At 38.7% G+C, this 27,907-nt stretch overlaps 1 protein-coding gene across 1 annotated transcript; it reads right to left on the minus strand.

Moving 5' to 3' along the window:
- LOC141522269 (hereditary hemochromatosis protein homolog) lies at positions 1–27,511 on the minus strand. Its single transcript, XM_074235962.1, has 8 exons — positions 27,252–27,511; positions 16,772–17,032; positions 16,092–16,355; positions 14,876–15,154; positions 14,544–14,660; positions 13,324–13,356; positions 6,915–7,041; positions 1–178 (listed from the first exon to the last, which is right to left on the minus strand). The coding sequence occupies exons 1-8, from the start codon at positions 27,334–27,336 to the stop codon at positions 1–3; spliced, it is 1,344 nt and encodes a 447-aa protein (XP_074092063.1). The 5' UTR covers positions 27,337–27,511.
- Positions 27,512–27,907: the final 396 nt, after the last annotated feature.

Consider the following 27,907-nt stretch of genomic DNA (forward strand, 5'->3'; position numbering starts at 1 on the left):
TCAAGGTTTGTCTTCCAGGATCGTGGGAGAGCCTGGGTACAGAGGGTAGACTGCTGGAAGCACAGGACAGGATGAGAGCCTGAGAGCATGAATGGCCTGATCTGCCACAGGGGCGGGGGCCATATGGGGAGCAGAGGCATTGGTGGTGGCACTAACTCTCTGGAACTTCCTGGCAGGGCTGGAGGGTGAGTTTCAGTGTGGGAGAGTTGCAGACATTGATCCCCGGGCTCCTCTGGTCTGGAGGAACTCAGAGTCCATGCCTTCATTTCAGTTGAGGTCTTTTCCCAGAACAAACACAATGACAGCCCACCTCTGCCCCAGGATCAGCTGTGAGCAGCAGAGCTCCCTCAGCTGTGAATAGGGAGAGCAATTACCTTGCCCTAGGGCAAAGCCCACCATTGTTCAAATATAAAAATATTCAACAGCTTTAACCACCCCCTCTAGGCCAAGGGAGAGGGGCTCAAATCAAGGTCATAGACACTCCAGAAAAAGCAACCAGTGCCGCCTACTGCCTGGCCCATGTGGAGTTACTAAACCCAGTGAGTGAAGCCTCTAGGGATTCCAACACCAAAGCTCTGCAAGCCAGCCCCTCCCCAACACAAGGTCTTAGGAAAATGAAGAAAGGCCATTGGAAAGGAGGAAAAATTCCTAGAAGAAAAAGACCCTAACTCAGAGAGACCTAGAACCTCTGAGAAGAACATGATCTTGTCTCCAGCACAGAAAAGACTTCCTTGAAGAAATCAGGAAGGATTTTAAAAATCAATTTGAAAATTTGGGAGAGAAAATTAACACCTTGGAAAATACAACTGGATAAATATGAAGTGAGAATAATTCTCTCAGATCCTCAATTGGACAAATGCAAAAAGAAAATAATTCTCTCAAAACCTCAATTGGTCAAATGGAAAATTCTTACAAAAATAGAATTGATCAATTGGTAAAGGAGTTGCAAAAGGTAAATGAAGAAAATTCTTCTCTAGAAAAAAGAATGAAGTCTGTAGAAACAAATGACTTCATGAGACAGCAACAGACTGTTAAATAAAACCAAAAAATCAAAAATTAGCAAAACCTCGAGAACAGATCAAGAAGGGACAACCTGAAAATTATTCATCTTCCTGAAAACATTGAAGAGAAAAAAAGGCTGGACTTAATATTACTGGATTTAGTGAAAGAAAAATTGTCCTGATATCATGGCACTAGAAGGAAAAATAGGTATTAAAAGAATACATCTATCCCCTCTGGAAAGAGATCCTAAAATGAAAACACCAAGGAATTTTGTGGCCAAATTCTAGAACTATCAGATAAAAGAGAAAATCCTGCAAGCAGTCAGAAAGAAACCATATAGATACCAAGGAGTAACAGTAAGGATTATGCAGGACCTGGCTGCATCAATGTTAAGGGATTGAAGGGCCTGGAATGAGATTTTCTGAAGAGTGAGTGAGCTAGATATGTAACTAAAAATTAGAGAAAGAACAAATTAAAAACCCTCAATTAAATAACAAATTAGAAATTCTAAAAATTAAAGGAGAAATTAAAATTGAAAGCAAGAAAACTATTGAACTAATAAACAAAAACAAGAGATGGTTTTATGAAAAAACCAATAAAACTGATAAACCTCTGGTCAGTTTGATTAAAAAAAGGAAAGAAAAAACAAATTGCTAGTATCATAAATAAAAAAGGTGAACTCACTACCAATGAAGAGGAAATTAAAGCAATAATTTGAAATTATTTTGCCTAACTCTATGGCAATAAATTTGACAATCTAAATGAAATGGATGAATATTTACAAAAATAAAGTTGCCCAGGTTAAATGAAGAGGAAATTAAATACCTAAACAACCCTATATCAGAAAAAGGAATTTAGCAAGCCATTATTGAGCTCCCTAAGAAAAAATCTACAGGGCCAGATGGTTTCACAAATGAATTCTATCAAACATTTAAGGAACAACTGGTTCCAATTCTATGTAAACTATTTGGAAAAATAGGTGAAGACAGAACTCTGCCTAACTCTTTCTATGACACCAATATGGTGCTGAGTTAAAACAGGAAAAGAAAATTATAGACCTATCTCCCTGATGAATATCAATGCAAAAATCTTAAATAAAATCCTAGCAAAATGATTACAAGGTATCACTAGGACAATACACAATGACCAAGTAGGATTTATCCCAGGAATACAGGATTGGTTCAACATTAGGAAAACTGTTAGAATAATTAATTATATCAATAACACACCTATCAGAAATCATATGATTATGTAAATAGATGCTAAAAAAGCTTTTGACAAAATACAACACCCATTCCTACTAAAAATGCTTCAGAGTATAGGAATAAATGGATTGTTCCTTAGGATAATAAGCAGTATCTATCTGAAACCATCAATAAGCATTATATTCAATGGGATAGGCTAGAGGCATTCCCAATAAGATCAGGGGTGAAACAGGGATGCCCATTATCACCAAGACTATTCAAAATTGTATTAGAAATGTTAGCTTCAGCAATAAGAAAAGAAAAAGAAATTGAAGGAATTAGAATTAGAAAGGAAGAGAAAAAACTGTCACTTTTTGCAGATGACATGATGTTATACCTAGAGAAGCCCAAAGAAATCATCTAAAAAGCTACTAGAAATAATTAGCATCTTTAGTATAGTTGCAGGATATAAATAAACCCTCATAAATCCTCAACATTTTTATTTATGTCTAGCAAGATACAGCAGAAAGAACTAGACAGAGAAATCCCATTCAAAGTAACCTCAGACAATATAAAATACCTGGGAGTCTATCTGCCAAGGCAGACTCAAAAACTTTTTGAAAACAATTACAAAACACTTCTCATACAAATAAAATCAGATTTAAATACTGGGCAAACATCAACTTCTCATGGATAGGTAGAGCTAATATAATAAAAATGACAATTCTACCAAAACTAATACCCTACCAATCAAAATTCCAAACTTGTAAGTAAATTCACATGGAGAAATAAAAAGTCAAAAATTTCTAGGAATTCAATGAAAAAAAGTGCAAAAGGATGTGGCTTAACCTTACCAGATCTCAAATTACATTATAAAGCATCAGTCATCAAAATGGTCTGATATTGGCTAAGAAATAGAGTGGTGGATCAATGGAATAGACTAGGTGCAATAGCAGGAAATGATTATAGCAATCTGCTGTTTGATAAACCCTGAGTCCAGCTATTGGGATAAAAACTCTTTCTTCGATAAAAACTGTTGGGAAAATTGGAAGTTAGTATGGAAGAAACTTGGATTAGACCAACACCTCACACACTTTACCAAGATAAGATCAAAATGGATAGAGGATCTAGACATAAAAAACAAATGGGGTGAAGGCTAACTATTGAGAGAAAATAGCACTCAACTCTTCTTTTGATTTCCTTTTTCTTACAAAAAACACTTGATAAGAACAGACATGAATAATAGAGAGAAGAAACCTAAATTAGTAAGAAGGTGTATAAGAAATTAAGATTCTTATATAAGTAAGTTCACTCAAGCCTGTATGAGAACGTGTCCTTCCCCCCTGGAACATGTCCTATGTGATTTGACCTCGTTCATAGAGTCCCAGGAACTAGCCATTCCTTGAAACACAAACAGTACTGAAAAGAACAGGCTCTTCTCACAGTACTGACCTTAATTATGTTGTGTCCCCATATGACATCTTCCTAATGTCATAACACTTACTGACTTCCTGTGTTCATGATAAGAATTCTGGGATCCTTTCCAATTGAATTTGGCAACAAACCTTTGTTCTCCCCTAATAAATATCCTGAGACTCCAATCATTCATCATGAAGAAGAAGAAGGAGAAGGAGCAAAAGAAAGGGAATCCCACCCATGGAGAAGACATTCTGCCTTTGACTCCCGTTTGGGACTCTTGGCTGTTGAACCGATATTATCCAGCCAAACCGATTAAGAGTTGGTGCTCCCCCAAATTGGTGATGTTTTCTTTATCTTTCTCTTCTACTTTTGTTACAGTATTAATAATCCTTTCTCATATATATATATGTATATATATATATAATTTGCTGTATAGAATATTATTGTAAGCAATCTATTCCTTGCCTTGCATTATTAAAATACTTTCATTTTCAACTGCATTTACAGGAACGAATCCGAACCTCATTAAAATCACAATACATTAATTGGCCTCACGCAGGATTCATTGTGTAAATGCCTCTATTTAAGAAAACAGCAGAGATCCTCATCCCCTTTGAAGTACCAGGATGGGAAGACCCTCCCTTTTCTACTTTAGCAAAGGTCTGGGCTCAAAATACTGGCTGGTGTGAAGATAGGGTTGGAAAACCTCCCCAACCTCCTGAGTGCTGAAATTAAAATTACCATAGAAAAGGGAAAGGAAAGGAATGGTATTTGCAGAAGGGGGTGGGCTCTTTTAACCGAGTATGGGAAGGTATGTCAAGCTTTGGATAAGAAAGAGGAAGAGAAAGTTCAAATGGAGAAAGAATTGATTGACCTACAGGGTCTATGTCTATGTTACAGTGTCAAAATTTTATTTTAGGAGAATCTCTGGGACAAGTGATAGATAAATTATCTCAGCTGGAAGATTTAGGAGAATTTAAAGATGTAGGAGAGTCTGCTCCCAGAGAATGGAATAAATCTAGGAATTGCAAATCAAATGCTCGCATGTCCCATAAAGAAATGTTCTCTGCCCTGCTCAAAGCAGGAGTACAAAGGAAGGAGATAGATGGCATTAGTACTTTTGAAATGTATCAATTATACCATAAAAAGGTGGGAGATAAAGGAAAGGTTTCTACCTTGAATGTGGAGCCTACTGTTCCGTCCCCCTTCCTCCCCCCACTCCTTGTATCCCTCATTAGAACATTTTAAAGGAGAATAGTAGACAGAGACCAAACCCCAGTAAGGGAGATCAGACAGAGGAACTATCAGTCTCTCATAAGATTAATTCATTATAAATTGGAAAATGGATATACAACTGTTACTAAAGTTTGTTTGCTTCTTTTGTTTTGTTTTGTTTTGAAATTGGGATGAGACCCCTTTGATGGATGGCAATCCTAGCATATTTAGAAATGGAATGTCTGTTAAAATTACAGGCTTGGGAGGAAAAGAAATTTAGGTAAAACAAGTTAAAATAATGATGAAGGTAGGTCAGTTATGATTGTTCCCTTTCTCCCAGAGTACATATTAGTACATTTTAAGGGGGATGACTCTCAATTTACTTGATGAGGAATTATTCTTGCAAAAGTACAAAGACCATTACAATCTGTAACATTTTAAGTATACAATGGAATTAGGGACATTGAAAAATCTTGCCCAAGAACTTGTAAATAGAACTATGCCTATTTAGCTGCAAAAGTAAGGTTTTAAATAAATCATTGGATCTAGTCGTGAACAATATGTGCTAAAATAAAAGAAGAAGAAAGGAGGGGTGAATGAAGTCTGTAATATGCTTAAGTAGTATGTTAAGAGAAAATGCAAGTTGTGCAGTCTGAATACTGGATTTGAGGACCTGTGAAGAGAATAATGGAAGGAGGTGCAAAGAAAATGAAGAGGCATAGAGAAGGTTAGGTTCTTTTTAATTTATGGAAGCTAAAGCATGTAGAATGAAAGTATGAGCAAGTTTGACTTTGTATAAATAAGATATTGGTTTTGGAAGTTTTGAGAATTGATTTAAAACCAATGTAAAGTAGGAAAGAACATAGAGAGCTATGAATCAACTAATAAGTTATGGAATTTCTTCTGGGACTGGGCAACCCAGATTTGTACTAAATGGAGATATGTTTTTAAAAGTGATTGGAGAAATTTAAAAAAAATTTAACATTAGACTGCTACCTGTGGGAGAGAACTATACTCCTTTGGAACAATTGCTAGCTGCATATTGGGCATTAGTAGAAACTGAACAGCTCCCTTTAAATCATGAAGTTCTGTTAAAGGCCCCAAATAACTATTATGAGCTGCAGAAATGGAGACTCTGATCTCTCATAAGATAGGACATGCACAGAAGTCCAGTATAATTAAATGGAAATGGTACATACAGAACAGAACTGAACCAGGAGAATCTGGCGTCTCTCCCCTGCCTGAGAAAGTATCTGTATTAACCTCAAGTGCAGTCTCCACTGACCACTCCCCCTCAGAAGGCAGTTTCACCAGTCAAATGGAATCAAGGCTATGATGCCTTGAGTCCTGAATAAAAGGAAAAACACTTGGTTTACCGAATGGCTCTGCTAGATATTTAGGACAAATTAGGTATTGGAAGGCTGTAACAAATAATATTTTAGAAAGAACAGGAAAGCAGTCAGTGGACAAAAGTGACGCCTGTATGTCAAGTATTGAAACAAGAGAAGGGGAGACAATGTCATATTTTTCTTTTACAGACACCTGGGTAGCAGCAAATGGCCTAACCACTTAGATGATCATGTGTCATGCAAAAAAAAATTGGGATTTTTATGGGAAACACTACTCCAGTGAGTCTGGAAGACCTGAGGTCAAATCCTGCCTTAGACACTTCCCAACTGTCCCTTAACCTCTCTGTCTTGGTTTCCTTATCTGTAACATATGGGTAATAATTGTACCTACCTCACAGGGTTGTGATGTTAAAAATGTTTGTATATCTCAAGTTCTTTGCAAATCTAAATGTACCATATAAATGATATTGTTATTTCTAATCAAAGAATCCACCTTCTTGGTATTAGTCCCCAGCCAAGTGAGAGAGATGATCCTGTCTCCAGGTAATCCTTATTCTAAATGGAAAGCATAATGTCTATCCCTGGTGGTCTTTGCCATAAGAAGAGAGACAAAGAATCTACTTACCTTCATGGAGCCCCCAGTCTGAGGAGTCAAACGGTTTTTGCCTCTAGAGAGGCCTTGGGGTGAAAATATCATTAGTACTAGATAATGACATCACTGAAAAAAAGTTTCTTTGAAAGCTACCTCTCAGCTCCCTGGGTCATTTCTAAAGTTGAACCATGTTTGCCAGCGGCAGTCTCACTGCATTTGGCTTCTTTCATAACGTCCCATTCTGCCTCTCCCCTGAGGTTGAGCCTATGTGCCATCTGGCCTTTGATAAGGTGGTTTAGGATTAATCCATGGACATCAATCCTCACAATTTAGGTAACTCCATAAGCTATATTACTGCCAACAAATTTGCCCTTATGTTCTAGTCCACTTCTTTACAATTGTTTTCCATTACCTCTCCCTGAACATCCTGCCAACAGCTCAAACTTAGCTCAATAAATATTTGTTAAATATCAATCATGGCTAAGATATTGCACTATTCTTTGAAATTCAAAGACAACAAATGAGATCATCACTTCTTTCAAGGGTGTAACATAATTGCTAAGGGTAAAAAATACAGAAGAAAAAATAATTGTGATGGAAAGATGGAAAGAACAATGACAACTAAAAGGAAGGGTGGAGAAGATTTCACAGAGAAGATGGCCAAGAGTTTGTTAGTGGAAGAGGAAGGTTTGTAATAATGGAGATGAGGATGGAGTCTCCTTGTTAGTTCTTTGTTGAATAGCCTGAGTTGCATGGAGTAGCCTCCTGGTCAATCACATTCAATCATTTCTCTGATCATTGATCTTCAACCACACATACACACACACACACTCTCTCTCTCTCTCTCTCTCTCTCTCTCACATACACACACACATATGCACATGCACACACGTGCATGCCCTTTATAAAAGTTCTCCACTCTAATTAACTCAGAACTCATACACTTATCAAAATATATTGTTTTCTTCCTTCTGATGTCTTCTTTTCTGAATCTGCTGCAAGTTGAAGGTAAACTATTGAATAACTCATGCAAAGAGTAATTTATTTGCATTTAGTCAAATGAAATTGCTGCATTTATCCCTACCCCTTCATCTCCAGGGCCAGAAGGACTGGGCTAACTTCATCCCTTCCCAGTTTTCTTCTATGGGTTGCAACCTGCTGCCCTGATAGGATTGTCTGAGTCAGTATGAGTCCCTGAAAGCAATTGGGTAGAAGAGGTAGCTATGAGGCATAGAATAAGAGGAGCAGAGCAGATGATCACACCAGAGTCATAGATATGAAATCCATCCAATGGTACCAGTGGCTAACTGGCTGCTGCTGCTGCTGCTGCTGCTCCTACTTTCTCTATGGTCAACTGATGGCTTCTATCCTGAAGACACCTAAAACCTAGGAAAAGGAACAAAGGCAGGCCTGGGAAGCCACCTTATGTCACCCAAGATCAGAATACCAAGCAATGGTCACTTAACATAGCTAACAAAGACCTAAACACTCACCAGGCAATGACTGTTTTTGCTAACAAAGACCTAAACACTCACATCAGCTATGAAAACATTCTAACCCAACTCATTTCTGGATTTTAGGACAAGCCACTGAATGAGATAATTGAGTTCTGTTTAAGTAGCAAATATAACATGTAACCCATTTTCCAACTCTCTATACCTTTAAACTTCATCTCTATGATTTATTTCCTATTTACCTTGAAAAAAGATAAATCCAGTTTGGGAGACTACATACCTAAAGAATTGGGATGTTTCTTATAAATTTGCATGGTGATTAGAATTGGTAAACTACTTTAATTTTTCAGGAGTTGAGAACATATGATATAATGTGAGTTGATCTACATCATACCCATCCTGCACTTCTTTAGTGACATCTTCAATTGAAGAATATGTTATATATATATATATATATATATATATATATATATATATTCAAAGTAATCTCATTGTATTGATATCAACATTCTAGTCTATAAGACCTTTTTTGACCCCACCCATAGAATTCATAGTAAACGCTCTCAACTTCATGTTACTTGCAGATCTGATAACTATGTCATCAAAATCAATGATAGAAAATATGCAAGTGACATGATTAAAAAATATGCAACTGACTTAAACCTTCAAGTCATCAAATTTGGGAAGCCATACTGTCACATTATTTCATGTATTGGGCTATCATAGTTCAAATGGAAGTTAAACTTCGATTTCTCTGTCAATTTGCATTTATTCAATGCCTAGAAATGGTGAGCTATGATATAATATAGAAGTAAAGGGGTGGGGCTAGGTGGTGCAATGGATAGAGCACTGGCCTTGGAGTCAGGAGTACCTGGGTTCAAATCCAACCTCAGGCACTTAATAATTACCTAGCTGTGTGGCCTTGGGCAAGCTACTTAACCCCATTGCCTTGAAAAATCTAAAAAAGAAGAAGAAGAAGGAAAGCAAAGTGATTCGTTTGTAAAGTTTGGAAGAGACTTAGAAAGATAAGAAGGGGTCAGGTCGGGAAGGATTTTGAATGCCAAAAAGTAATTTATATCCAGTTCTAAAAGTATCGGGAGCCACTGAACTTTATTGAGTAAGGAGGTAATTTGGTGAGATGTGTACTCTGGGAAAATTATTTTAACAGTTAAGCAGAAGATGGAGTAGTGTAAGGAGAGTCTTGAGGCAGGAGAACATTTAAAAGGCAATTGTAATAGTCCTGGCATGTGGTTAAAAGGTCTAGTGACAGTGTATGTGGGATCCCTGTCAGTGAAATTTATAATCTGGATTCCTTAAGCAGTAAAAACCAAGAATAATGTGAGTTCCCTAGCAATAGTCTCTACAGGTAAAAGCCGTAGTAGTAGTAGTAGTAGTAGTAGTAGTAGTAGTAGTAGTAGTAGTAGTAGTAGTAGTAGTAGTAGTAATAGAAAATAGTTATAATAATAATATGCAGTCACTATCAATGAAAGCAGTGAATAATGGAGACTAAGATTAAAGAAAGACAAAAGAAAGCATACTGACCAAAGTATGATTGGGACATGGCTATATAAGTCTAGTCTACAAGTTTGGGATTCTAACCCAAACAGCACAGATATGGCACCCAAGTGTCTAGGACCTGAGGCCAGTACTGAACAGAGGAAACCCAAAAATATCAGCTAAATCACATGAACCAACTTCACAGCTCTTCCTTCCTTTGTCTATTTTCCATAATTACTGGGGCTTTTCAGGGAGGCTTGTGGGGAGATCCAAATATGTAGTCTGGCAGCTGCTCCATACTGTGCCAATGTAAGAATCTCAGCTTAATTGCTAAACTACTTATATAATCAATTTGGAGCTCCCCAGTCTCTTTCTTTGATGTTACATTAGAGCCCTTATTATGGGGAACCTGGAAAATCTCACTGCAGGGGATTTTGGAGCAAGACAGTAAAAGTAAAAAGAAGGGGATATATATATATATATATATATATATATGAGAGATATTGTGAAAGTAGAAACTGTAAGATGTGGACATGGATTGGCTACATAAAGTGAATGAATATGAGGAATTAATGATAATACTTGAGGTAGAACATAACCTAAAGCCCTGGGGCACAGGGAGAGTAGATCAGGCTCTGAGACAACATTAAATTCTATCCTTGATCTTCCAGGACAAGTTGTTGGGGGTCTCACCCTCACAATGGCTTCTGTGCCCTAGATCTCCCTCAGTGACCTGTAGGTGCATGGCACTATTTACTTCCCTAACCTTAGTTGGCATTTGAATGATCATAAATAGTGGGACATTGGGTGATCCTATACCTCAACCTCAGAATGCTGGGGGATTTTTCTGGGTTGAGAAATGGATAAGGTTACAGAAACACAAAGACCACAGTAGAAACAAGACTGAAGATGTTTGGAAATAGAGACAATTTTTCTTATAAAAACTCCTACTCTCCCTTTTCTTCCCTTATTCATGTAAAACTTCACACCTTTTGTAAATAAGAATTTCAGTCTTCTGCCCATTGTAATCTCTTTTGAGTTTCTGACAATGTAAATTATTAGATTTTCAAATTGTAGCTGCTCACAGAGAACTGATTTGTCTAAGCAGCAGCCACTAATAGGAGAACAACTGGGGTTATTTATCCAGGTTTGTACTAAGTCGTATTGTACAGGGAGTGTGTTCACACTGACAACCGGCAATTGGAAGATATGTGATTACACAGAAATGAACAATCCTGAGCAGTGAGACAAAGCCTGAATTCTACCAAAGGATGGTAAAGTTGACAGTGATAGATAAAAACCGGTCTGCTAATAATGGAAGAAAATTGAGTCAGCTAAAATACATGAGGCAGCCACGGGGGCAACACAGATCCAGGCATAGCTGCAAATGGAGGGACAAAGAATGAACAAGAGCCACAAAGCATCACCAAGGCAAAAGTTTGATAGCCTAAAGATCTACAGAGATTTAAAACTTTACTCCTATGATCTGTTCCCGCTTACTCAAAATCCAGATAAACATTAGTACCAGTATCCTAGAGACCTCTGCAAACCTAACTCTATAGAAATAGCTACTTAAAACATTTCCTTGCATTCATTCTGTCTTCTCCTCAGTTCTTCCTCCAAAACTGGTAAGTGAGCATCTTAAAATTCAAGGGTCTTTCACAGCCCAACTCAAGAAACTTCAATGACCCCTTAATATTTCTAGAATAGCATACAAAATTCATCTGACATTCAAAGTCCTTCACAATCTGTCTTTAGTCTACTTTCTGGATTCATTTGTAGATCAAAGCCATTACAGATCCAGGGAGTTCATGATAAAAGTCAAGAAAGAAGATATTACTATCAGGATTGACATATATGTCATAGTTTGTTCTATTTATCTACATACAGTTTGCACTCAAATCTAATTAATCCATTAATCAGCAAAATAGATAGTGTCACAATTTTCCAAAAGCAACATCTGTATGTCCTCAACCAATGGACAATGTTCTAAGCCTAACTTTGTTTTCTTGAAAATTTCTAAAAAGAACTATAAAAGGGATGTTTTATAAGCTGTTGAAAGAAAAATGGTGTTATTCAAGGTAGCATGGATTCCTCAAGAAAAGCTTATCCCAGAATAGCCTCATTTTATCTTTTTCCACAAACTTATGAGGCTCATAGATCAGAGGATTGCCATAATGGAAATTATTAACCCAAATTTTTGGCAGAGGCTCTTATGCCAGACTTGTGTTCAAGAAAGACAGATGCTAGCTGAGTTATTGCACAGTCAAGTGGATTCAGAAGATGTTGAATGATCATGCCCAAAGAATTAATAAGAATATAAATTGATGACTACAAATATCTCTATAGTAGAATAGCCCAAGTCTGCTGCTGACACTTTTTATCAATGGCTTTGTCCAAGAGGACAATTACGTCTTCAGATGATATGAAACTCTAAACACTAAGTAATATTCTGAATGGGATCCAAATTGATCTTTAACTGTGACAATAAAATGACAATAATACAATTAAATTGGAGAGGGGGGGAAATGGAAAGTTCTGTGCTGGGATTGGAAAAAAACAAAGTACACAAAAGAATGTGGCTATCATGATAAACTATAGTTGATGTGCAGAATATTAGGGAGATTTTAGAGAATATTAAGCCATTTACGAGTCAAAAGAGTGACATGGCAGATAAAATACTTGAAGTCATCTTGGACAACATTGAGAGAAACAACATGTAGAATGGTGGAGATGTCAGGCACCCCATCCTTTATTCTATTAGGTCTGTTAAGACTGTGTTAATTCTGTATCACCATGAGGAAACGTTATTGAATAGTTTGAAAGATAATGAGATGGTGAGATAATTGGTAAGCATGAAAGCACTAAGAAAAATTTAGCCCAGGGGAAAAAGAGTTAAGGCAAAAGGTATTAAGTCCTTTAAGGATTTGTACTAGGGCAGTTCGAGGATGCAATGGATTGAGCATTGGCTCTGGAATCAGAAAGACTTGAGTACAAATACAGCCTCAGACAATACTTACTTAGCTGTGTGACCTTGGGCAAGTCACTTAACCCTTTTGCCTTTCAAAAATAAAAGAGGATTTGTAGGGTTGTTGTGTGGGAAAAGGATCATGGGTATTTTGCTTGGTTTAAGAGTGCAGAATATGAAGTTCTACTACTAGTGGAAATTACAGAGACAAAAACTTCAATCCAATATAATGATATACTTAATAGAGCTGTCCAAAATTAAATTAAATTAAACCCTATTCTCCTGACTCCAAACCCAATGCCTGCTACTACTGAGTTCTGCCTCTAAACCGTTCAAAAAGAAAAGGAACGGAGGCATGTCCCCAAGTTGGGAGAGAGGATAGAAGCCACTGAGGACAGGGAGGAGTATAGGCTGACTGGCACCAAGATGATTTATCATTCCAATTATACTTTTCTTCTTCATATCCAGCTGCAGCTAGTCTTCTGTGCTTCTGGGGCCAACCCAAAATAATACTCTAGTGTTCTTGAATATTCAGTTGAATGTCTGAAGGAGGGAAAATGTGGGATATATCTTATATGTTTTGGTCTTCCCCAACTACTCCCCTTTACTCCCTTCCCCACCCCACTCCATGACAGTGTCTCACCTTCCATTGCAGCAAACTCATGGATGCTGTAACCTGTAATGCAATTAGAGTCATTAAAAAAGGTTAAATCTAGAGAGGATCTAGAAAAGTGCCTCCCACATGCCCATCTGTAGGAAGAATGATAACTTATCTCAAAATCTGAGATAATATCTCTTTCCCAGAGACAGAGACTGTGCATTTTGCAAATCAGATTGGGAGCTGGCTATGCATGAGGACTATTTCTCCCCAAGCAGATCTGTGGGGCCCTTAGGATAGGACCAAGTTCTCTGCCAATTGGACTCACGCCTCTAACTCTGGACCTATGATCTTCAGTATTGTTTAATCAATGAGATGAATGACATCATATCTAGCATTTTTATCAACTGGCAGAAAGGGAGAGATCTTATGCCAATGACAGTCAGGATACAAAAAGATCAAAACAGGAAAGAAAGATGAATTAAAGCTAATAAGATGAAATATAATAGGATTAAATGGAAAAAATCCATCATTTGGATTTTAAAAATCAGTTATATAGCTTCTAATAGCATGTTAGGGAGGGATGACTGTACAATAGTATTTGTGTAAAAAAATCCAAGACTGGAACTAGATTGCAAGCATCACAGTTGAAAAAAGTGACTATTATGTCAAACTAAATTAATATGCAGAATGAGGGAGGTGACAATCCCACAGTCCTCTGCCTCATCATACCCCACCTGGAGTGTTAGTCCTGGTGCCACATTTTAGGAAGGATGTTGGCAACTACCTAGATAGGGAGAGCATTAGACACCATGCCATTTGAGCAGGATTTGAACAATTCTTTTCTCATGCAGATTACAATGAGGCATCTTATCTTAAAGCTTTCAAATTCTGTGATTTGGGGAAAGAAGATTCAGCATTTAGCTTGCAAAAGAGAAGATTTAGAAAAGGTCTGATAACTAACTTTAAGTACTGGCAAAGCTGCCATATGGAAGAGGGACTAGATGTGGTGCAAGAGGATAGAACCAGGAGTCATGGGTGCAAACCATCAGAGGTTAAAAGAGAAAGGAGAAACTTTGATTTGGTGTAAGAAAAAAATATAACAATTAAGGTAGTTCAGTAAGCTGCCATAGGAGGTGGTGAGTCCTCCATGGCAACTTGCCCGCTCGTCAGAGTTGTTCCAGAGTTGTCGGTCAGTCCGGATTTCTTCCATTCCCTTTTGACCTACCATTCTTGTCCTATTCCCTCTCTCCTCTGACACACACCTGTGTTTGTCTTCTTCCAGTAGATAAAGGACACAATGCAGCTCAGCAACAGGATGACAGCACCCAGAATGCTGGGTGTCACTATCCAAGTCCTCTTCTTCAGGGGTTTCGCAGGTACTAAGGGGTAGGAGTAAAGAGCATATGATTAATAGGGGTGAGAATCTTCAAGGATAAGGAGGAAAATAGGCTGATTGGCACTGGCAGGAGTAAAAGGGAGTACACCAAATGGAACCCACCCCATAGCTCCATTCTAGGGAAAGGGCAGAGGTCAGAAATAGTTTATTCCTTATCTTCCTGGGTTTCAGACCAACAGGTTCAAGGCAGGCACTCACCAGGAAATACTTTTGGTGTTCCTAGTCCAGTATGATCCACCACACAATCATAATTGGTCCCTGTGTCCCCCGATGGTAGCTCAATGGTGATTCTCTGGTAGAAGGTACCATCGGCATTGGGCAGAGGGCTGCTAGAACTCTCCTTCCTTGCATTAATTATGTCCCTACCCTTCTGCCAGTGTAACAGAATGGAACTGGGGTAGAATCCTGTGGCAGAGCAGGACAGGATGATGGTACCATCCATAGATTCATGATATAACACGGTGACTTCAGGGGGCACTGAAGACAAAGGTCAGACAAGACAGTGAGTGCAAATCTCCGTGTTTTATTTTCTATTTCTCAATTTCCTTATTGTCATAGCACTTAAGACTCAGCATGTCTTTGAAGACTCAATGTCTTTGAAGGCAAGACAAAGTAATTTCAATCTATACTCCTTCCATACTCACTTTATACTGCTCCACTCTCCCCTTACACAGTAGGCCATCATTCAATGTTTGTTGATACTCAATAATGTTATCAGATTTTTAAGCTAACAAGAAGTCAATGGATCTTTTCCCAATAACAATAAGTTAAATTCCAGAATTATCTTCGGTATTTCGATATTACCCAGCGCACAAATCCATGATTTCATATGTGTGCTTATTCCTTCAATGATGAGGATCAGAGACCATCAGGATCACAAACTTCTCCCCCAAAGTCTGTATAGAGACATGCTTTAACAGTGATGTGTGATTTCAATTATCCAGGCATTCCCTGGAGCTCCCTTACTACCAAAAGCACAATGACTAATAACATTGTGACTTAGCTAAGTGAGTACTTCATCCTTTAAATTGTAAAGAAAAAAAAATTCAAATCCAGTCTCAGACACTTCATAATTAGGTAATTAGGTAATAATTAGTTGTGTGGCCTTGGGCAAGCCACTTAACCTCATTTGCCTTGCAAAAAACTAAAAAAAAAATGAAAGGAATTCCTTCCCAAATCATTTCTAACAGAAGGACTGGTTTCTGGGGAAGAAACAGGTATACAAGAGCCAGTTCCAATGCTGAGTAAAAGCATACAGAACAACAAGCCTTTACATTTTCTCAAGTAATTAGAGATATAGCCAAGACTAAAACCTCAGTTTATTGATTTCCTTCATGGAGGCATCAGCTACTACCTAAAAAAGGAGAGATGGGAAGGACCAACTCATTGGGGATAGACAGGAGCAGAAACTTACCATCCTTCTTTCTGCCTGGATGCTGCAGGATTTTTTTCATGACTCCATAACAATATTCCTGCATGTAGGATGCTTTCTGGTCAGCCCAGGAGGCACTCATCAATATAGGTTTGAAGAATTCAGCCTCAGGAGTCATGAAAGTCCATTGGTCGATCTCATCCAGCCAGCAAAAATCCTCACCATCCAGAGCAATCTGAAATTGGTTTCCTATGATATTGTCCCTCTGAGGTTCACAAACTACAAAGAGCTGCAGTGTCATATTCTCTGTAAAGGGAGATTAGAAGTCAGCGGTCGAGTGGAATGAGCATTGGATTGAGATTCAATAGGGAAAAAGATTGAAATCACAGAATGATAGAGAAAAATTATAGAGGAGCAAAAAGTTAACTGCTTCAAATTTTTGTTCAATTATTGAGAAAATGTAGAAGGTAGACAAAGGGGTAGCCTAAAGATGAAAGCGAAGACCCTTTGAACTATTTTGAAGAGGAGGAGCCAGTATCCCAAAAAATGGATGTGGTTCAGTGAAGTCTAAATCATGGTCCTCTCCCTAGAATACTCCTTGATCCTGAACCTCAATCCAATAACACGATCTCCTTAAAAGGGATACCATGGGACTCAGTGAGAAGTAGGAAAAAAAGAGGGGGAGGTAAGAATCAGTGGAAAGAAGAGAGAGGTTGACTCACTGTCACTCTTAGTATCATTCTGTCCCAACTTGTTCAGAAACCAGAGGAAGCTCTTCTCATGTTCTACTAACTTCTGCTGAGTCTTCTTCATGAATCTGGCCCCCAGGGCCTGGGAGATCCAGGCCTCCTTGGCCATGAGCTGACTATTCTGTTTATCATAGAAGAATACCTGGATGTCATCCACAAAGTCCACCATAGTGAGGTCCAAAAGGGAGTTTCTTGTGCCCACTACTGTGAACTGTATCTCATGCTTGTGATAATCTGCAGGATAGGAATGGAAGGGAGGAGAAAAGGAGATCAGTTGAAAGATGGAAGATGGGTAGAACCCTTGTGCCTTCTCCCATTCATTCCTTTGCCCGGCTACTTAGGAGGCATCTAGGTGGCATTGTGACTAGAGCATGGAATTAGGAGTCAGAAATTCCCCATTCCCATCCTGGATCAGACACCTACAATTCTTTAACCCTGGGAAAATTACTTAATATATCTGGGCCTCAGTATTATCACTGAAAAAGGAGGTGGTCGGACTCAATAGCCTCAAAGGCCCCCTTCTATCTCTAAATGTCTGATCTTATGATCCTATTAGCTCCTGCCCCAAGAAATGAAATTTAAACTTGGAAAAGAAAGACAATTCAGAAAACAACGAGACACTCTATAAGACCAGGCAAACAAAATGGCTCAATAAGAATTCAGTTTCTTCAGAAGAATGTAACTGATAATGTAAGCTCTGTATCAGTCTTGATGTTCTCAGTATTGCGGCATGAGCATTAGGCAAGAGCAGAGAGGATTTTGTAAACAGTATTAGTGTAGAAGGGGGCTCTAATAAAGGTAGCTGGCACAGTGAATAGAGCAGAGGGCTTGTAATCAGGAAGACTCATCTTCCTCAGGTCAGTCTGGCCACAGAGACTTATTAACAAGCCTGGGCAAACTACTGGGTCTATACCCTGAAGAGATGAGGGAAAAGGGTAAAAACATTACTTGTACAAAAATATTTATAGCAGCCCTGTTTGTGGTGGCAAAGAATTGGAAATCCAGTAAATGTCCTTCAACTGGGGAATGGCTTAGCAGACTGTGGTATATGTATGTCATGGAACACTATTGCTCTATTAGAAACCAGGAGGGATGGGATTTCAGGGAAACCTGGAGGGATTTGCATGAACTGATGCTGAGTGAGATGAGCAGAACCAGAAAAACACTGTCCACCCTAACAGCAACATGGGAGGGATGTTCAAGCTTGAAGGACTTGCTCATTCCATCAGTGCAACAATCAGGGACAATTTTGGGCTGTCTGCAAAGGAGAGTGCCATCTGTATCCAGATAAAGAGCCGTGGAGTTTGAACAAAGTACAAGGACTATTCCCTTTAATTTAGAAAAAAACAGATAGCTTATTGTCTGATCTTGTTACCTCTTAGACTTCTCTTTAAGGATATGATTTCTCTTTCATCACACCCAATTTGGATCAAGGTACAACATGGAAACAAAGTAAAGACTGACAGAGTGCATTCTGGGGGGGGGAGCAAGATTAGGGGGAAAAATGTAAAACTCAAATAATATCTTTAATAAAAAATAAATTTAAATTAAAAAAAAACCAAGACTGCGCATTGCCAGGAAAAAGCCAAATAGCATCATTAATAAACACAACTGAAGAATAAGTCAACAACAACACAGAAGGGAGAGGAAGTGCAACTGAACTAGGAGAATGGGAATGCAACAACAACGGTGGCATATGAGAGATTTATCTGACACAGAGCAATAAGGAATAAGGAGACACGGAAGGGTTCAGTCAAATGAAGTCAGGAATACTGACTGCTTTCATTTTGGACTCCCAGGGACTTTTGTCTTCTGTGTATTCCTGTGTTGAATTTCCCTCAGCTAAGGGACACCAAAAAGGAAAGTCCCATCTTGAATACAGCAAATGTATCTGCCATTGTAAGATACTTCCTATATAAAGGTCTCATACAAAGGGATACCATGGGGCTCAAGGAAGAGAAAAGTAGAAGAAAGTAGGGGAGAGGGAGGATCAGTAGGGAGGTGAGTGACAGAAGCTGTTTAACCTAATGGAGAAAATTTAAAACTAAAATGAATCTGGAGTCAGAATACCAGGATGTGAAGTCTGGCTCAGTTACCGCCTAGAGAAAAATAGCTTTCTTTCTCTGAGACTCAATTTATCTTTCTGCAAAATCAGAACTTAGAAGAGATCATATCTTCCAGTTATAAATCCTATTATCTGTTCTTGTTTCAACTCTGCAATAAGTAGTAGCAGGTATATTGTTTAAGAGGATTAGGACGAGATCAAATGTCAATTAATAGACTTTTTTTTTCCCAAGTGAATGTGATAATTCCCACTGCCTTGATTTTTTCCTACATAAAGAACTATAGTGAGGAACTCCCCACTCCAGGCTCTCCTCTGAACTCTGAACTCCCCACTGTGTCCCAGGAACACTCTCATCCAGTAACATCCTTGTGCCCCTAGGATTACATCATCTGCTTAGTGTATTCCTCCTAGAATCTCCATTTTGATGAAATGCTCAAGTCAGTCATGATCATTCCTTTCCTCTTCCAATTACAATCTTAATTCTACAGATTCTCAACCATGACTCTATGAGGATACCTTCTCTCCTCCCGCAAACACATTTCTTTTAGTTCCGCTTAATCTATTCTTTTCCCACTCCAATATAAGCTTCTAGAGGGCAGGGGTTATCTTGTGTTGTTTGGCTTTGTATTTATACTTAGTTCAGACCCTGGGGACATGCTAAGTGTTTGTTAACTATCAATTCACCTCAGCATATTCTTTGAAATATATTTTTGGGAGTTCTTTATGGGTCAGAGAAGGGTCTTAAATTCAGTTTTTCCTGACTCTGAGGCCACTATACCATAACGTCTTTTGCTTCAAATATTTTTATATTCTAGGTATGGTATTCTATCCATTCAAAAGAATATTAATAGGGGCAGCTAGGTGGCACAGTGGATACAGCGCCGGCCCTGGAGTCAGGAGGACCTGAATTCAAATCCGGTTTCAGACATTACAAATTACCTGGCTGTGTGACCTTGGGCAAATCACTTAACCCCATTGCCTCAAATAAAAAACTTTTTAAGAATATTACCTAGTTGTGTGACCTTGGACAAGTCACTTAACCCCATTGCCTTGGAAAAAAACAAAACAAAACAAAAAGAATAATTAATAGTAAAATGAACTAGATAGTTTAACACTAAGGTGTCATTGAACCTTAGTAACTTACAAGTACACATTGGTAGAATGGTTTATCTTATTCAACAATTTTTTAAAAATTGGTCTGTCCTTCATTCTCAAAGAAGACCATGACATCAGGGAGGTGATAACATGACAAGTATATAAACTGGATTTGAGTGAAGGGATGCTGTGCTATGTCACCTGTGGAAAAAATCAAGTGTTTTGTTTCCACAAGAGTGAGAGACGGTATTACCATAATCTCACAGATTCTCTTACAGTAATACATTACAAAAGTGAAGATGTCTGGTCTTTATGAAAAACCTAAAGATACCAACCTGTTTACAGGAAGGAGAGTTAGACAAAAGGAAAGGTGATTGAAGGAATAACCTTGCAGGAGTTGAATGGGGGTCTGTGTTAGTTGCCCTTCAATTAAATTCTTTTTAAATTAAAAAAAAATAATAGGGGCAGCTAAGTGGCACAATGCATAGAGCACCAACCCTGGAGTCAAGAGGACCTGAGTCCAAATCTGACTTCATATGAATAATTGCTTAGCTGTGTGACCTTGAGAAAGTCACTTAACCCTATTACCTTGCAAAATTCAAAAATAAATAAATAATAAAAAAGGAAAGCAGGCTTGCATGTGTATAAGTTGTATTCTTGCATAGGAATCTGCAAATCAGAAATGGGAGGTCTGATAAAAATGATTTGTATGAAAATCAACAGAAAGATCAAAGGAAGCAATATTGTTAAAAATATATACTGTATGCTGAACAAAAAGAGGAACCAGATGATGAGTTCTGGAAACAAATCACAAAGTTTTATGAAAATAAAATGCAGTGATGATAAAGGACTTTGGCTAAGCAGACAATTACTACAATGTTTTTTCTGCCATGATCAGAATAAATGAGAAACTCTTATCTTGCCCTGCTGACATTTACAACTTTCAGAAAGTGCAAACAATAAGGTAAATTGCTGTTATGGACTAGATTCTTGCTAAGATGGAGGAGAGGCTTTCTGAAGCAAAAATGAGGGGAAGTTGGGACACAAGATATCACACAATCAGCATGGTAGAGTGAACTAAGAATTGAATTTGAAATCAGCTTTTCAGGGGCGGAGCCAAGATGGTGATATGAAGGGATGGAGTCTTAGGCGCTCTCTGATAAAACTCATCAGCTAAGGACTCTAACTAAACTTTTGAGAGACAGAACCCACAAAGGGACCCAGTGAGGCAGTTCTCCTACTCAAGGTAACCTGGAAAAGAGCAGAAAGTCTCTGCTCCCTGGGTCAGAGGGGCAGCCTGCCAGAGGGGTGGTCCACCACAGCCAAAGAACTTCAGCCTCCCAGAGGCAGCCCCAGGGAGCTGAGAGCTGTGGCTCACAGCAGCAGGGGAGTCTGCTGAACTGCACTCCGGGGAGCACCGGGCACAAAGTGGGGGAACAGTGGGGTGCCTCTGCCAGAGCAAGCACATGGAGCCCAGCCCTCAGGGCACACAGCAAGCAGCTTGGTCTTTCCACAGCCCTGATCCAGGAAACAGAAGCAGGCAGAGCCTGTAAGCAGGTGCCCCCAGGGCATGAGCCCATTGAGCTGAGGGAGGGGAGTGAAGAGAGACTGTGAGCTCTTTCCTCTGCCCCTGAAACAGGACTCTGGGGCTCTGACCACATTCAGATCCTGATCCCAGTCTAGGCCCCCCCATAGAACAGCAGGCCCCCCCCACCTCAGCCCCATGGCAGAGGGGGACGCTTAGGGTCATTCACAGACCAGGAGGTAGGAGAGAGCCTCACACACTGAGACCCTTGTGGGAGTACCCCAAAAGCTCAGGAAGCACCCCAAGACCAGGCCCAGGCTGGGAAAATGAGCAAGCAGAGAAACAAAAGGAATACTATTGAGAAATATTTTGCAAATGAGCCCAAGAAGGATCAAAATACTCAGTCTGAAGATGAGGAAGCACAAGCTCCTGCATCTAAAGACTCCAAGAAAAAGAGAAATTGGGCTCAGGCTATGACAAGGCTCAAAAAAGACTTTGAAAATCAAATGAGGGAGTTGGAAGAAAAACTGGGAAAAGAAAGGAGAGAGATGCAGGAAAAACATGAAAATGAAGTCAGCAGCCTAGTCAAGGAAATCCAAAAAAATGCTGAAGAAAATAGCATGCTAAAAAACAGCTTAGGTCAAATGGATAAAACAGTTCAAAAAGAATGCTTTAAAAAGCAGAACTGGCCCGATGGAAAAAGAAATAAGAAAACTCTCTGAGGAGAACAAATCCTTCAGGCAAAGAATAGAATTCAGGGAGATTGATGAATTTATGAGAAATCAGGAATCAATACTTCAAAACCAAAAGAATGAAAAATTAGAAGAAAATGTGAAATATCTAAACTGAAAAAACAACTGATATGGAAAACAGACTTAGGAAACATAATTTAAAAATTATTGGAATACCTGAAAGTCATGATCAGGAAAAGAGTCTTGACATAATTTTCAAAGAATCACTACAGGAAAATTGCCCTGATATTCTAGAAGCAGAGGGCAAAATAGAAATGGAGAGAATCCACTGATACCCCCAAGAAAGAGATCCCAAAAAACCAACGCCTAGGAATATTATAGCCAAGTTCCAGAACTCCCAAGTCAAAGAGAAAATATTACAAGCAGCCAGAAGGACACAGTTCAAATATCATGGAGCTGCAGTCAGGATTACACAGGACTTAGCAGCAACTACATTGGAAGCTCATAGGGCTTGGAATACAATATACCAGAAGGCAAGAGAGCTTAGAATGCAGCCAAGAATGAACTACCCAGCAAGGCTGAATGTCCTCTTCCAGGGAAAAAGATGGACTTTCAATGAACCAGGGGAATTTCAAATGTTCCTTTTGGAATGGCCAGAACTGAACAGAAGGTTTGATCTTCAGATACAGGACTCAGGTGAAGCATGGAGATTGGAGGAGAGGGGGGAAATATGAGGGACTTAATGAGGATGAACTGCATGTATAGAAAAATGATACTGATAATATTCATATGAACCTTTTCAGTTAATAGAGCAGGTAGAGGGAGCTTTTATAGTTGAAGCACAGGAGAAAGCTGAATTCAAAGATAAAATATGGGGTAAAAATGGAGTCAATAGAAAAAAAGGGAAATGGAATGGGAGAAAGAAAAAGGAGAGGGGGAATAGTCCAAGATATTTCACATAATAAGATTTTTTTTATTACAATGAGTTATTGCAATGATATGGAAGGGGGGGTAAGGGGGAATGAGGGAGCCTTTGCTCTCATCAGAGATGGCTAGGAGAGGAAACAGCAAATATACTCAATGGGGTATAGACATCTGGAGTAAGAAGGAGGGGGGAGCAGGGGAAGGGGTGGGGATGTGAATAAAGGAGGAGAGGATGGACTATGGGGGGAGAGTGGTCAGATATAACACATTTTCTTTTTTACTTCTTGCAAGGGGCTGGGATTGGAAGACCTGCCCAGGACCATAGGGCCAGGTGGAGGCTGGGCCTAAGGGGTGGTATGGGGGCTTAGGGCTTCTTGGCCCCAGGACCAGGGATCTGTCTGCTGTGCCACTCAGCGACCCTACAGCAGAGTCAGAGTGAAAGGAGAGAGAAAATATAGTACATGGCAGTGGAGAAATAAGAAAGGAGGGAGTTGCGATCAGCAATGGCAACGTTGGAAAACTATGGAAGTAACTTTTGTGATGGACTTATCATAAAGAATGTGATCCACCCGTGACAGAGTTGTTGGTGTTGGAACAAAGACTCAAGCACATTTTTTGTTATTATTATTTGGGGGAGGGTGCAGGGCAAGTGGAGCTGGGTGGCCTGCCTGGCGCCACATAGCGGGGTGATCTTTGGGTGTCTGGGGCCGGATTTGGACCCAGGTGCTCCTGGCTCAAGGGCCAATGCTCTGCCACCCAGCCACCCCTACTATTATTACTATTTTATTTTATTTTGGGTCTTTTTTTTTTCTTCTTTTTGGTTTTTGCAGGGCAGTGGGGATCCGGTGGCTTGCATGTCACACGGCTGGGTGATTGTTGGGTTTACGAGGCTGGATATGGACTCGGGTGCTCGTGGCTCCAGGGCTGGTGCTTCATCCATTGCGCCACCTGGCCAGACCTACAATTATTATTATTATTTTTTTCATTTCAATTTTTTTCTCTCCCCTTTACTTTTTTCGCTCAAGCAAGTCTATCTATATTCATGGGGGAGGGGTATTTTGTTTACTTGTAAACAAGAATATTTTATTAATGTAAAAAAATTTGTACAAAATGAGAATAAAAAATAAATAAAAAAAAAGAAATCAGCTTTGCATCCAATCTTGATCCTATAATTTATCAGCTATGAGATCACGGGGAATTCATTTTCTGTCTCTGAGACAGTTTGCTTTTCTATAAAATGAGAACAATTATACTTGTAATACTTAGCTCAAAGAGTTTTGTAAAACTCAAATGAGAAAATGAATGCCAAATGCTTTGTTAACTGTGAAGCACTATATAAATGGAAGCCATCATTTTGATAACTAAGGAAATGAACTATTTGGTATAGCTTTACAAGTATCTTAGACAAAGAAGATAGTGTTTCAGAATCCAAACAGAATATATACTCGATCCCTTGGCCTAGATTTCAATGGAAGTAGTCCATTTAAGAGAGATGGGTTGCTCTTAGAAATAAAATTCTGATGACACAAACATAAAGGATTCCAATGGAGAAGGAAATGGTATGGGATTGGGGGGTTTACTAAAAAGGAAAGTCCTGAATCAATCCAGATTTTTTTAATACATAAAAACTGTGGAGCTAAGACCAGGCAACCAAGAATGAATGTAGTAGTGTAACATGATCCTATTCAAATATTGGAAATATTGAAAGGTAAAAGGAGCTAAATCTTGCATTGAATACCACTGGAAAAAATAGAGTTTTATAGCACAGCTGAGAACAGAAAAAAAATTAAAGAAGAGCTAAAAGCTTCAACTTGGCATTTATCAAGGAAATAATGAAAGGAAATTGATCACTACGGTCAAATGCTTTGGAAGTCATCAAAGATGAGGATTAGGGAAAGGCTAAATGTTCATTCCCAAGGGAAACAGTAGGTTATCACATCTGAGATTCTAATTTGTCCCTCTTCCTTATCCCTTCTCCCCAATTACTTATTCTTATACAAAGGAAATGGGATTTCACCTCACACTTTAAATGGCAACCCCACCTTGACTCTTGTGTATCTGCTATCAACCTTTGCCTAGTGAGTGACTCAGGAATTCCCCAGGGTCACATAAAATTCCTCTGCAAAATCCCTGGTTCTCCTCAGACATGTCTTCCTCATCTCTCTAGCCCACAAATTAGTCACAGCTCTAATATTAGATATCTGTCACATTGATAGGGAGTCAGCTACCATGCTTAACTATCTCAACTCCTGGAAGGCAGAAATGGCAATATTTATGGACCCATTTTGATTCTATCCATATATAAATTTCTGGTAGTATATAGCCATGTGATCCTCTCTTGTCTTTTAAAATGTTCTAGTCATTCCACCTTTCCTGTTTTTCAATTCTAGGTATTTCCATGGTGAATAGAAAGTAAGATCCTCATAGCGAGTAGAGAGAATAACCAAGAAGCTATGAACCAGTTCTAGGAGACTATCAGTATAAAAGTGTCCACAGGCCTGAGAGTGGGCAAGCATTGTCCTAATTCTCAAAAATGGGAAAAGTAAGTTTTCTTAAATAATATTCTAATGTACTAAACTTTGACTTTTAGAAAAATTTCAAAATGCAAAAAAAGAATGATTGTATAGTGTTTAAAAAGTGAAGCTACAAATACAATTCACCAAGACTTTAACAAGTCGTCATGCCAGACTCATTTCCTGTATTAAAAAAATACCAGACTAAAAGATAAAGGAAAAAACCTGGACTTCAGCCATCATGCATTTGACAAAGTCTCTCAAAGCATCCCTGTGTATGTGACAGAGTTATAGCAATCTATATTGTACAATTCAGTAGATTCAGAAGTAGTTAAACAAATGGACATAAGGAATAGTGATTAGTGTTTCAAAGTAGATTTGAAAGAAGGTTTCGAGAAAAGTCTCAAATCTCTGTCCTTGGTCCCATCTGTTCAACATTTTTATGATAGATATAAATGAATTTATAATTTCAGTTATACCAAATTTAGATGAATAGTTAATATGTTGGATGATAGAATCAGATTCTAAAATTATGATGATAATTAGTGAAATAATAAAACCCAAATGGACATAGTTCTATAAGGCTATAATAACATAAAGACTATGAAAATGTTGTTGTTGCTGAGTCATTGCAGTCCCCCATTTGGGATTTCCTTGACTAAGATACCAAAGTGCTTTCCATTTCCTTTTTTTTAGCACTGAATATAATTTTAATTTACAGACTAGTTCTCTCATTATATAATTTTTAATATACTTTTATATAGAGAGAGATAATGTTATAAGAAAATAATTTATCAAACTGATATATGGGTATAGCTTCATTTTCCCCCTCCCTATCTCTTTGTTCAGTCTCTTAAAGGGAGGTCTGGATCCTTCTTCCTGTCCTCCTCAGGTATAATAGCCTGGATAGCTCCCCTTCTGCCCGTCTCCCTGAGGTGTCAGTCAAGTTCATGTCAGGAAATCTTTGAAATTTCGGCACATTAAAGAAAGATATTAAACTCCTATTTCTCCATTACTTACATTGCCCTGATGTCCACAACTCCCCTCAATTAATCCCTCTCAATTCTTGCTTAGAAATGAACAAAAACCAGGAAGTTTGCTTAAATGGCACAGCCTCCCTCTTGGGTAATATTTTCCTTTCTCTAAGCACATTTTCTTTATTGACTCAGATTGATTGGGGTCCCTTGAACTTTACAGAAAGCAAGGTAATAGTTCTATCCAGGGGGCGGCTAGGTGGCGTAGTGGATAAAGCACCGGCCTTGGAGTCAAATCCGGTCTCAGACACTTAATAATTACCTAGCTGTGTGGCCTTGGGCAAGCCACTTAACCCCATTTGCCTCGCCAAAAAAACCTAAATAAAAATAGTTCTATCCAGATGTTCTATGTTATTATCTTGCTTCTCTGCTCCTTTATATTTATTTCCTCTGTCTTTATTGAGTCTCCCTATCAAACTAGAAGTTCCTTGAAGTCATGATCAATGGTTCTTCTATCACATTGATAGTTCCCAGAGGGTTGATGACAGGGTCTCTCCCACAATAGGCTAGGCTTTGAGGTCATTATTTGTGTTTCTCACATCAAATCAAACTTTCTATGCCAAACCTAGAACCTTCCACCTGCCCCATCCTCACCCCATACTCACCTGCCTGGATCTTCCCCAGTTTAAACAGCATCAGAATAAGTAGCCAGGATGAGAATGACTCTTTCCCCTTTCTCCAATTCATCATCCTACTTTGTATGTTTCTATTTAGAGTCCTTCACGTAGGAGAATTGCCATCCATAAGTCCCTTTGTCTAATGGTTCCTATTTTGGAGAAGTCCCTTTATACCCTAGGGTATCCTTACTTTGTTATTGGTTCTGTCAAGACCCTGCCCTCCTATCACTTCCCAAAAGAGTATCTGTAGAGAGAGCCTGCCCCTGCCTGACAAAGGGAAAAATGAAAGTGATATGAAGCCTGTGGTTAGAGCAGGAAATTCTTGACTTTCAACGTTTTCAGGTGTTGTTGGGGAGCTGCAGTGGTGACTCTCACATGGCATTCTCAGTACCATGAGAACAGGTGGCATTTGTAACTGTTAGGTAAATTAAAGACATGTTAGACCATAAAGTGCAAGGGCAGGAGTCTCTAAGACCTAAATTCAAATCCTGCCTTAGACTTTTAGATTCTCTGTCTGTTTCCTTTTCTGTCAAATGTGGATAATAATTATACCTACCTCACAGGATTGTGATATTAAAATGAGTTAATATATAAAGAACTTTGTAAATATTTAAATGATATATAAATTATATCATTATTTCTGC

Source organism: Macrotis lagotis, chromosome 1 (assembly GCF_037893015.1).
Source record: "Macrotis lagotis isolate mMagLag1 chromosome 1, bilby.v1.9.chrom.fasta, whole genome shotgun sequence".
NCBI lineage: Eukaryota > Metazoa > Chordata > Mammalia > Peramelemorphia > Peramelidae > Macrotis > Macrotis lagotis.